This window comes from Sarcophilus harrisii, chromosome 4 (genome assembly GCF_902635505.1).
Source record: "Sarcophilus harrisii chromosome 4, mSarHar1.11, whole genome shotgun sequence".
NCBI classification, from domain to species: Eukaryota; Metazoa; Chordata; class Mammalia; order Dasyuromorphia; family Dasyuridae; genus Sarcophilus; species Sarcophilus harrisii.
The window spans coordinates 251,377,538-251,390,299 of NC_045429.1; the positions used below are offsets into that span (position 1 = coordinate 251,377,538).

The following is a 12,762-nucleotide window of genomic DNA, read 5'->3' on the forward strand; positions in this document are numbered from 1 at the left end:
TCAGAGGATCTATGTTAAAATTTCACCTTGATGCTTATTATTTTTATCACTTTAAGCAAATCACATAATTTTCCTAGACCTCGGGTGGGTTTCTTTATTTGTAAAAAGAAAGATTTGACCAAAATTATCATCGAGGTCCTTTCCAACTCTAAATCTATAGTTCTGTAACCTTGGACTAACCATTTAATTTTTATGGATCTCAATTTCCTTAGCTATTTAAAAAAATAAATAAATAAATAAATAAAAGATGTTCTCAGGTCCCTTTCTACTCAAATTCTATGCTTTTGATATTCCAGAACTCAAAGAGAATAAACTCAAAAATTAAGGCTAAGAATCCAAGCCAAGAATGAAAAATTCTGAACCATTAATTGTATGTTACTTAGAAAATTGCTATAATGCAAAACTATATCTTAAAAAGAACAGCACCTTTCAAAAGCAATATGCCATCATTCCAACCCTTTTCCTTTAAGAATACTGGAATGTAGAGTGAAAACCATGGAACAGAGGTGGAAGAAAGGAGCTAATCACATATTGGCTGCCAACTCTCTCTTGTAGAGAGGGAAGCACAAGTTGGCAATGGATTCTCATAGCCAGCAATGGTCCTGACAGACAGCAGGGACTACTGAAGTTGACCCATGTTTAGTTTGTGTCATATAATAGCCCTATATACTGTTTTACCCTGTTCTAGGAAATGCCACGCACAGTGTAACATTTCAACTTTCAATACAGCAATCCATACCCCAAGATTTCAATATGAACTACACAGAAATCCATAAACCAGAAATATAATCAGTGCATACTTACGACTGGCAATAAGCAAGACGCAAGATGAAATGAGATATGTGATCCTTCCTTCGTGCTTCAAATTCGTCTTCTGAACTTTCCTAGAAAGTAATAACAAAGATTTAAATTAAACAGGAAAAAAATTAAAAGAATAAGAAAATACTGAGGCAAGAGAAGATATTCAAACTTTAAAGTCCACAAAATTCACACATTCCAACTGAAAAAATATTTAATGAATGTTAATTAGAAATTATATTTATTCTCACATGACAGCAAACCACAGAGCAACTTAATTGCTCCTCCCCTCCTCAAAGACATAAGATGAAAGAAGAAGAAAGGCAGTAAAGTGGAAAGGATGCTAGGTTTAAGAAGGAAGGGAGGAAAGGAAACAAGTATTATTTGTGTTGTTTTTCAGTCACTCTTCGTGACTGCATCTGGGGTTTTTTCTTGGCAAAGATACTGGAGTGGTTTGCTATTTCCTTCTCCAGTTTACTTTACAGATAAGGAAACTGAGGCAAATAGGGTTAAGTGATTTGGCCAGGATCACATAGCTAGTAAATGCCTGAGGTTGGATTTGTAACCAAGACTTCCTCACATCAGTTCCAAAACTTTATCCACTGCAACTCTTAGCCACCCAAAAGTTCTTAACACTATCCTAAGCTCTTTAGAAATATCACCTCCTTTATTCCACTTTACTTCTATACCTACTATGTGTCAGGCACTGTGCTAAGTGATTTACAAATATTATCTCATTTTATCCTCACAGAAATCCTCAGTTATAAACAATTATTAACCCCATTTTGCAATTAAGGAAACTAAATTGGATAGATACTGAGTGATGCCCCACAGTCACAGAGTTAACATTTATCTATTTCTGACTCTGGGTCCCATGCTCTACTACTACAACACTGGTAACTGTTTCTAAAGCATGGAGTCTGAGGACCCAGATCTGAATGTAGGCTCTGCTACTTATTACTTGTGTGACAGTTTTCCTGGTTCTCAGTTTTTTCATATATAAAACAAAGGAGCTAAATTAGAGGAATCTTTCCAAGTCTAAATCTATGTTCCTATCACATACCTGGAGTGAGCCGGAGTAACCTGGAAAAACCTAATCTGAGTTAAAGAAACTTGCTATTACATGAAAAACATAGAAACATGGAAGCATTCCAAGGAAATATAACTAAAACAGAAAAGTCTATCAGTTTGCCAGAGGGCCAAGGAATGTTGTCTTTACCAATAAATAAAGCAAGCCAAGGCCAGTGTGGGACAAATAACTCTCTTCAGTTAAAGAACTTGGATTAAAATCTCAACTCTGATGCTTACTAATCTTGAGAAAATCAAAACCTCTCTGGGTCTTAGTTTCTTCAATCTACTACCAATTGCCATCTCTGGAATATATCAGCTGGATAATACTGTAATTTAACCCCATAGTGCCCTCAAGAAGTTCTCTAAAGCTTTTTAAGTTATAGAAAATTGGCAAACGAATTTGGAAAAGCATATTTCCTCACTGGAAGTTATCTATAGCAATGGAATTACAGGATGTGATTCCTTCCCCGTTACATCTCCTTACAAAGATAAAATTAAACAAATGATTGGAATTAAACTGAGCATAAAATATCACTGTAAAAAATTATTTTATTATTGTTGTATTATTGTATTATTGTTGTATTGTATTGTATTGTATTATTATTGTAAGGGAAAAGTTAAATTTTAACAACTTTATATATTTATTAAGTACCTACAACCTACATGGGGCATTGAGATGGCACATTGGATAGAGTTCTAGGCCTGGAGTCAGGAAGATGAGTCTTCCCGAGTTCAAATCTGGACTCGGACACTTACTAGCTGTGTGACCCTGGTCAAGTGCTCTGGTTCTTAATATATAAAATGATCTAGAGAAAGAAATGATGAAGCATTCTAGCATCTTTGCCAAGAAAGCCCTTAAAGGGGTCACAAAGAATTAGACATGACTGAAACAACTCAAAAACAAAAACAGCAATAACCACAACCTACAGAGACATAAGCTGGTTGCTAAGAGAGATACAAAGACTGCATAAGATAAATACAAAAACTGCATAAGATAAAGTCTCTGCACTCATGGACTTCTGATCCATTAAAAAAAAAATTGTAACATGAAAAACATGTAAGGGTGTGAATAAAGAGATCAACACTGATTTTTTGGTTGGGAAAAACTGTACCTCAGGTCTAGGGAAAAGGAGCAATTGAAAGGCATAAAATGTACAAGATGATGAACGAGGCAGTTGGCAAGAGCAAAGAACACATGGAGGGTAGAAGAATAGTGTTGTCAGATGGTGGAAGGTTTTGAATGCAAGGCTGAGAAGTATTATTTAAGGGCAAATGGGGAGTTACTGAAAAATTTTCAAAAAAGAGATAAACAGATCTGTGCTTATGGAAGATTTAGCTGGTCTAAGTAAAAAATTACTTGTGAGAGTTGGGAAAGAAGAAAGCAGATGCAGAAAAAACATTAGGAGGTTATTACAAGACCAGATAATGAATAAGGGTATTAAGATGAGGAGAAAGAAACAGAAGCAAAAGACAGCAAAGAGGGAGAATTAATAGGATTTGACTACTAATTGGATATGGGAGGATAGGATTAAAATTAATACCCAGGTTTATGGACATGAATGGAAGAGTTTAGCAAATGCATCCAATCCAGTCTTTCTCATAATCTTAGCCAAAAGAAAAATATAAAATTTTCCAAAAGGAATCCTCAAGAAAAGAAGTTAAGAAGAAAACTGGAAAAAAAAAAAAAAAGTTGTGCTAAAATAATTATATCATAATAACCTTAACAGCCAATATAAACAATTAATGATGTTTGTTACAAATGGCTATTCAGTGATCCAGATTTGAATTCATCTGCTCCTCAAATTAATAGTTAAATTCACTTTACTTCTCTATTCATTTCATGTCCTATATTTATAGTATGTAGAGTTCAGACATGACACTACCATTTTTTTTCTAATTTAGGAAAATCTTCTGTCCTTTCACCTCCCCATTGAAAAAGAAAGACAAAATTCTTGTGACAAATATATACAAGTATACATTTTTATCAATCTGCCATATCAATCCACATGCATTTATAAGTACCAAACTTTTCATTAAGCATTAGATGGGAGAGGGATATTTAAAAAAAAAAAATTCTATGTTCTAATGGAGGAGAAAAATACATATCTAAGTTTATATATATTTTTATGCTAATATATTCTATACCCACACTATATGCTTATTTATAAACTACCTTTTACTTAATTATTTTGTATTTTTCTTTATGTTTATCATGTATATACAGTATCAGTCAGCTTGCATTTATAGTGCCAAGCTTTTCACTAGGTACCAGTAAGGATAGAAATATAAAAAAATAAAAGGGTAGTTTGCAAGTAACACTAGCCGCTATGGAGGGACAGAGAAAAGTTCATATAGTAAAAGTCTTTAAGATGCATCTCAAAGAAAAAGAGGGATTCTATGAAGCAGAAGTAGTAAGGAAGTCCATTTTACAATGAGAGGACCAGAACTAAGATTATAGAAGAGAAAAAAATGTTGTATGTGAAAACCAGAAAAAAGAACACTTGTGAATCACAAGACTATGGGTGGAAGAATAGGATCCAATGAAGTTGTAAAAAAAAAAAAAAAAAAAAAAAAAAAAAAAAAAAAGATGAGACCAAACTGAAAGGGGCTTAAAAATCTAAACAGAATTTTTATTTTATCCTTGAAGTAGCAGGAAACCAGTGGACTTTATCGAGTAAGAAAGTAACATGATCAGATCTACACTTAAGGAAAATCACTAAGTCCTAGTTTGCAAGGAGAGAACTGAAGCACAAAAAACAATTAGGAAGTTGCTGCAATAATTTTGGTGGGAATATTAAGTGCTAAAATTATAGAAGTTGTATAAATAAAAAGAAGGGGTCAGATTCAAGAAATAGTGTTTAAGTATAAATAGTAACATCTGCCAACTAGTTGATATGCTGAATTTAAGCTATTTCCAGAGCATTCAATATGAAATGTTCACTAGACTTTTGGTGATACTGGACTGAAGTTCAGTGGAGAATCAGGGGAGTCATCCTTGAAGAGTTGATGTTTAAACCATGGGAGCTGAGGAAGTCACCAAGATAGGCTGTATCTATAGAAGCAAGAGAGACTAGAACAGAGCCTTGAGGAACATGTACACATAAGGGACATGATAGAGATGATGAGATTGCAAAGATGATGATGAACAGGAGGACAAACAGACAGAAGGTCTATTAGGTTAGAGTAACAAAAGGAAAACCCAAAAAGTATCTAAGAAGGAAAAATGATCAATAGCGTCAAATACTTAAGCCAAAAAAGGATGCAAACTGAGAAAAAACCACTAGAATTCATAATTCAGATGAGTTGGGAAGATCAGGTTCATGAGTGACAAGTTGAATAGGAAGTCAGTCTGCAAAGGATTGAGAAGTGAACAAAAGGAGAGAAAGAGAAGGTTATGAGTATAACTAGTTTTCCTCCCCTCAGAGTTTGGCAGACAAAGATAAAAGACACATAAGACATCAGTTTAAGGAAATGGTAAGTTCTACTGAAGGTTTTTAGGATGGGGAAAAATTCTGTTACATAACTTACACAAATGAAAAGATTTTTGTTTGAACTTACTCTGTAGGAAAATTTGAGTTTTCGAATCTCATTCTCCAGCTTACTCTGGTATTGTTCAGAACCTTTCACATAGCTCACACCAAGATTTTCAACTATTTTGAGCACTATAAAAATCACAGAAAAAAATTTAAAGAGAAATTAACCAAGTAATTTGGGCTTTCAAAATCTACATTAAGAGGAGAAAAAAATCCTTTAATTGTTTTACTTTGCCCCATTAGACCTAATAACATATATTTAATAGGAAAAGCAGCAGATCAGATTTCAGGTCATCTGCCTCCTCAAATTCTGTTAAATTCACTTTACCTCTCTATCCATTTCATGTCCTATATTTAGTGTTTAGAGTTCAGACATGACAGTACAATATTTTTTCTCCAATTAAGGAAATCCACCTTCTTTCCTTTCACCTCCACATTGAAAAAAAAAAAGACAAATAAAACTCTTTTAACAAATATGCACAGTCAAGCAAAAATAATTTTCTGTATTGGCAAGATCCAAAAAATTTCTTAACCTGCACCTTGAGTCCATCATTTCTCAGTCAGGAGGTAGAAAACATGAATCCTCTACAATTTTGATTGGTTATTGAATTGATCAAAGTAGTCTGGTGTTAGAAACTAACTAAACTTACAAACTAAAGTTATACAATAACATTGTATATTGTTATTGTATAAATTGTTCTTCTGGTTCTGTTCACTTCACTCGTCATATAAGTTTCTCTGAAACTATACTCTTCATCATCATATTCACAAACCATAATTTATTCAGCTATCATCTAATTGTTTAGCTATTCCCCTAAGTTTCCAGTTCTTTGTCACACCAGAAAGAGCTATTATAAATAATTTTTGTACTTATCTAATTAATCTGTACATATATTTGTACCTATATTTTGCACATATAAAAATAATCTTTGTACATATTATATACATGTTGTTCTTTCTTTCTTTGATTTGTTTGGAGGTATAGACCTAGTAATATTACTCTAGATCAGAGAGCATACAACACAGATGCTATCCACCTCCAGAGAACTGACAGTCTAAATGCAGATCGAAGCAATTTTTTTTTTAATTTTATTTTTTAGTGGTTTGTTGGAGGGCAGGACAGATAGTTGAATTATGTTTGTTTTTCACAATATGATTAATATTGGAATTTGTGTTGTGTGCTTGCACATGAATAAGCTATATCAAAGTGCTTATAGTTTCAGGAGGAGAGAGAGAAGAAACAGAATTTGTAATTCAAAAATAAAAAAACAAACACGAAATATTTGCTTTTATATGCAATTGGGGGGGGGGGGGAATTATACACAGTAACTTGGATCATTCTATTGCTGCAGATAGCTTAGTAATTCACAACTGATCACTATGATATTGCTGTTACTGTGTATAATGTTGTTCTTATCAATTCATGTAAGTCTTTCCAGGATAAGTTACTTTCAAACAGCCACTGATGTTGCAGTCTCCTCATGATGATCATTTTGATGACTTGGTATCTGTGTTTCTTCATCCCAATGATATCACTTCATGTAACTATGGGAAATTCTGTTTTCTTCTGATTTGTCTAGTTTATGCCAGGAAAATGAAGTAGTTCATCTGCCCATTCTAGAATACAATTTGGCACTGTGTCTCCAAAGTGATTAAAAAAAAGAAAATATTACTTAAAATTCAAAAAGAAAGAAAGACATTTATCCTTCTCAACAGTACTAACCATTTCAAAGCCTATTTCAAGTCAATACCTGTGCTAAATTACAATTCAGGATTATCATATAATTATATTGCAAAGAAATGAATGATCCAAAATTATCTTAAACATTCCAAGTCTAACAGTTCAAATGTAAAATATCACTCACATTTAAGCCTTTCAACAGCCAGATTTTCAAACTCTGCCAAAGATATGTTTTCAGAAGGAGGCTGCAAGTAGAACTGAAGACTATGGGGATAGGAAGCACCCCTGTGATCTCCTATCAGACTCAGTTTCTTTCTCTTTAGTCCAGAAAACTGCATTTTTGTTTCCTTAAGAAACAAACAAACAACAAAAAAAAAAGATTAGTTGAAAACAGAGAGATAGCTTTTAACTTTGTCCACTTGAAGGAGTTCCTAAATTTTACTAACATATATATTAAGAGGCAATACAATACTAGTCTCAAACTGGGGGTAGATTTTCAAATTCTACCTCAGACATATTCTGGTGGTGTGACTTCAAGCAAGTAAGTTCATATCTCAGAGTAGCAGCAAGTTTCAAAGATGATAAATTGCAGGGCAGGTGCTGACCTGCACAACTAGAGGGAATCACCTCACTGGGAGTTCCTTTTGCTATTAAAAACACAGATCCAGTCTTTTAAAAAAAAAAAAAAATCATGCAAAGCTTCTTGCTAATACATAGCTCTAAATACAGCTAACATCTGACAATCTATAGAGCCTCCAGATTCAAGGTGAGGCTCTAATAACTATAACACTAAAATCAATAGTATATATAGGAGTTGCTAGCTAAGTAAAACATATGATCCCAAAAGCCAGAACTCACAAATTTTGATTCTTTATAGTGAGGAAGAGATTGAGAATGTTCTAAATTATCAAGGATATTTTATCAGAGACTTTTAACCCTTTTGGTGACATAAACCTCTTTGGCAATCTAGTGAAGTCTAATGACCTCTTTCTTAAAATAAAATTGGATTACAAAGAAAACCAATTACATTGAAATTCAATTATCAAAGTATTTTTAAAATAAATTCATAAATCCTAAGAATCTTGATGTATATATATATTTTTTGAAATATTGTTGTTGCTCAGTCTCATCTACTCTTTGTGACGTCCATGGGATTTTCTTGGCAAAGATACTGGAGTATTTTGCCATTTTTTTCCTCCAACAGTTAAGGTTAACAGAGCTTTCAGAGTTGAGGAAAATGAGGCAGATGGGTTAAGTGACCCAATAGCATCATACAGCTAGTTAAGTGTCTAAACTCGGCTCTTGCTGACTCTAGGGCCAGAGTCTACAATGTTATTGTTCAGTCTTTTTAGTCATATCCCCCACTTGGGGTTTTTTAGGCAAAGATACTAGAGTGGTTTGCCATTTTCTCTCCAATGGATTAAGGATATAGAAATTAAGTGACTTGTTCAGGGTTACAAAGCTAGAAAGTGTCAAGAGCAAATTTGAATTTGGGTTTTCCTGACTCCCAGTCCAGTACTTTATCCATTGTGTCACCTACCTGCCCCAGTAATTACTATCACTGTAGAGTAAACTGAGGCCTTAAGTGATAAAGTTACTTGAACTTACTTGTGGTACACAATGCTTGTGCAGCTAAACCCAGTTTTCACATAAGTTTCATGATACTATGATTGACAGTTGCCATCTCTATACCATATTTTTTTGAAAACTTTTTTTTTATTATAACTTTTTATTGACAGAAGATATGCCTGGGTAATTTTTTACAACATTATCCCTTGCACTCACTTCTGTTCCGACTTTTCCCCTCCCTCCCTCCACCCCCTCCCCTAGATGCCAAGCAGTCTTATATATGTTAAATATGTTATCGTATATCCTAGATACAATACATGTGTGCAGAACCGAACAATTCTCTTGTTGCACAGGAAGAATTGGATTCAGAAGGTAAAAATAACCTGGGAAGAAAAACAAAAATGCAAGTAATAAATTCATTTCCCAGTGTTCCTTCCCTGGGTGTAGCTGCTTCTGTCCATCATTGATCAATTGGAACTGAGTTAGATCTTCTCTTTGTCAAAGAAATCCACTTCCATCAGAATACATCCTCATACAGTATTATTGTTGAAGTATATAATGATCTCCTGGTTCTTCTCATTTCACTCAGCATCAGTTCATGTAAGTCTCTCCAAGCCTCTCTGCATTCATCCTGCTGATCATTTCTTACAGAATAATAATATTCCACAACATTCATATACCACAATTTACCTAACCATTCTCCAATTGATGGACATCCATTCATTTTCCAGTTTCTAGCCATTACAAAAAGGGTTGCCACAAACATTTTGGCACATACTGGTCCCTTTCCCTTCTTTAGTATTTCTTTGGGATATAAGCCCAGTAGTAACGCTGCTGGATCAAAGAGTATGCACAGTTTGACAACTTTTTGAACATAATTCCAGATTGCTCTCCAGAATGGTTGGATTTGTTCACAATTCCACCAACAATGCATCAGTGTCCCAGTTTTCCCACATCCCCGCCAACAATCATTATTTTTTCCTATCATCTTAGCCAATCTGATAGGTGTGTAGTGGCATCTCAGAGTTGTCTTAATTTGCATTTTTCTGATCAATAGTGATTGGGAACACTCTTTCATATGAGTGGAAATAGCTTCAATTTCATCATCTGAAAATTGTCTGTTCATATCCTTTGGCCATTTATCAATCTACATCATATTTCTTATCCATCCCCTTCTGACTACTCACAGAATCTGCCATCTTAGTTCAGGCCCTCTTCATCTCACGTGGAATGAATTCCAATCTAGTTTCAGATACTATGTGACCCTGGACAAGTCATTTAATATCTTTCTGCCTCAGTTTCCTCAAATATAAAATGATAATAATTGTACCTACTTCCCTGAGTAGTTATGGGGATTAAATGAAATAATAACTGTAAGTTACTTAGTATAGCACCTAGCATATAATGGGCCCTATATAAATGCTGGCTATTATTTGTAGTAGTAATAGTAGCTACCTAACAGGTTGTTGAAAGGAAAATGTCCTATAAGCTTGAACTACATAAAAATGGGTTAATTATCAGGGATAGGAGAAAAAAAGATGACGGCAGTGGCCAGTCAATTTTATATAAAAAAAATCTGTGCCAAGTATTAATATTTAATATTTATACCATCGTTTAGGTCTTACAAATTGCTTTACATATAACCTTACAATAACTTATGAAACAGGTGATTTTTTTCCTTCTTTTTCTTCTTTTTATCCAGACCTGTGCTTTCCTTAATGTGGAGAACTATGGGAGTGGAAATCATGGTCCACCTACACTGACTGGCTGGCCACTGAAAAGTTAAATGGCTTGGTCACGGTCATAGATATTTTTAATTTATTCTGCTAATGTTTAAGTGGACAGACACAGGTTGTTTTAATCATTTTATATTTTACATTTTATAGGGATAAGCAATCAGTTACCTGGGGATGTTTAAAAGGGCAATGCAAACTCTAAACAATTAAACATGACATATGTAAAATTCAATGATAAAACAGATCGCAGAAGAACATTATTGTTAGAAATATACTTTTGACACTGAAAATCAGACATCCAGGAAATTTTATTAAGAAGAATCTTACCATTTCTGGTCAAAAACAGAGGGAACAGCCAAACAGAGAATTGAGAGAAGTTTTATAGTTGCTTATTTGGCACAGTCCCTCCCATCAGAGTTGCATTGGCCCATTCCCTTCAGGGTTACAATCTTTCTGATATGCCAACTATATGTTTCCCCCTAAATATGTATAAACATGTTCCCCCTTCCTCATCATACATCCCATGTTCAAAAATGGCAGAAACTCCTCCTACAGGGTGTGTTGTTTAATATTCAATATGCCTATTAAGCAGGGGCAATAGTGATTTGGTTAAATCATGTCATTAATCCCAACTAGTTTGGGTTGAATAGCTATTACCTTAAATCGGTGGTTTTCTCAAAACCATAAAACTCTTTTTGATTGTACTTTTCCTAGCTGCCCAATTCCTTGTTTGCTCAAGGCTTCTATTAAGAAGCCATATATATATATATATATATAATTTTTATGTGGAGCCTTCCTTAACCTCTCACATTTTGAAAACCTCTTGGTCAGTGGTACCCATTATCCCACATGACCTCAAAGCTTGCAATACTCTGGGGAAACCCGATTTTTCAGTATTTCTCACATTATGAAACACAGAATACAAATCGATAGACACAATTATTTCTATGTTCATACTACAACAGTATATAAAGTGATAAACACTCACTATCACTTCTCACTACGTCCGCACTGCAACGGCCCAGTGAATAGCGAGTGTCGGGCCAATCTTTTCGAGTTCAAATGTGGCCTTAGACACTTAGTAGCTGTGGGACTCCAGGCAAGTCACTTAACCCTGTTTGCCTCAGTTTCCTCATCTGTAAAATGATCTGAGGGAGGAAATGGCAAGCCATTACATTATCTCTGCCAAGAAAATCGGACATGACTGAAACGAACAAGAAAGAAATACAATCATTTCTTATTATAGTCATAATACCGCTGTTGTTAGCTCCGTAAGGAAATTGTGATTTAGGAAAGGTGGTGCCTTGCTTAGAGTCGCACAGCGCCTAAGTGTAGAAAAGGGGCCTTCAGAGAGAGCATGGTCTCAAGCCATATTAAGCACTTTCAGCCTGTGATCCAACACTGCAATACTGTGCATGTCGCGGCTTTAGGCGCGAATTCATCCGTTTTCAGGCCCTTCCCCTACTCGGACAGAAGCCCTCCTATTCCCAATCATCCCCAAAGGGGAAGCGGGAGGGAGAGGGGGCGGAGGAAGGCAAGTGCCTAACTTTCAGGCGTCGATCTTCCCAAACTTCCCTTTGGGAAACTAATTATGCCCCTCACCGCGCACCAGACCCCTGGGCACAACAAGCGCTCTCTCCTCCCCCACACCTCACCCCCGGATACGTCTCCCCCCCACCACCCCGTACCAGCCCGGCTTTTCGGCTCAAGTCACCGCAAGGAGAAAAAAGGGACCCGGCACAAACTCCGGGACTCTACAAGTCCTACTTACAGGCTGGAAAGCGGAGACGGGTCCGCAGATCCGCACCAGAAGTTGTCGCCCGCACAAGTCTCCTAAAAGTGCCGGGATCTCTTCCCTCTACGGCTAGGAGTCAGTCCTGCTGTAAGGCGGGAGATTTCGGATGGAAGCGGAAGTCGTCATAACTCGCGCCGGACGTAACCCCGCCCCCGGGGTTCCTCCGCGCCGGCTGAGACCCCGCCCCCCGGCGCTCCTCCGCGCCGGCTGAGACCCCGCCCCCCCTGCGCTCCTCCCCACCGACTGAGACCCCGCCCCCCCGCGCTCCTCCCCGCCGGCTGAGACCCTGCCCCCCCGCGCTCCTCCGCGCCGGCTGAGACCCGCCCCGCGCTCCTCCGCCCGGATGGACCCGCCCCCAGGCGCTCCCTCCCCGCCGGCTGGGACCCGCCCCGCGCTCCTCCGCGCCGGCTGAGACCCCGCCCCCCGGCGCTCCTCCGCGCCGGCTGAGACCCCGCCCCCCCTGCGCTCCTCCCCACCGACTGAGACCCCGCCCCCCCGCGCTCCTCCCCGCCGGCTGAGACCCTGCCCCCCCGCGCTCCTCCGCGCCGGCTGAGACCCCGCCCCCCGGCGCTCCTCCCC

The 12,762-nt window shown here is 37.1% G+C and overlaps 1 protein-coding gene across 4 annotated transcripts in view; it reads right to left on the reverse strand.

The window, feature by feature from the left end:
- The window catches only part of PRIM2 (DNA primase subunit 2), a 342,100-nt gene extending 329,762 nt beyond the window's left edge, over positions 1-12,338 (reverse strand). The window contains exons 1-4 of one of the 4 annotated variants that reach the window (XM_031964687.1): positions 12,160-12,338; positions 7,268-7,430; positions 5,428-5,531; positions 805-884 (exon numbers count right to left, since the gene is read on the reverse strand). In XM_031964687.1, coding sequence (XP_031820547.1) covers positions 805-884; positions 5,428-5,531; positions 7,268-7,421 — 338 coding nt within the window. In that variant the 5' untranslated portion in view covers positions 7,422-7,430; positions 12,160-12,338. Of the gene's footprint in view, positions 1-804; positions 885-5,427; positions 5,532-6,851; positions 7,044-7,267; positions 7,431-12,159 lie in introns of those variants that run through there. The other 3 variants (XM_031964688.1, XM_031964689.1, XM_031964690.1) reach the window with 3 other exon arrangements.
- Between the last annotated feature and the right edge of the window lie 424 nt (positions 12,339-12,762).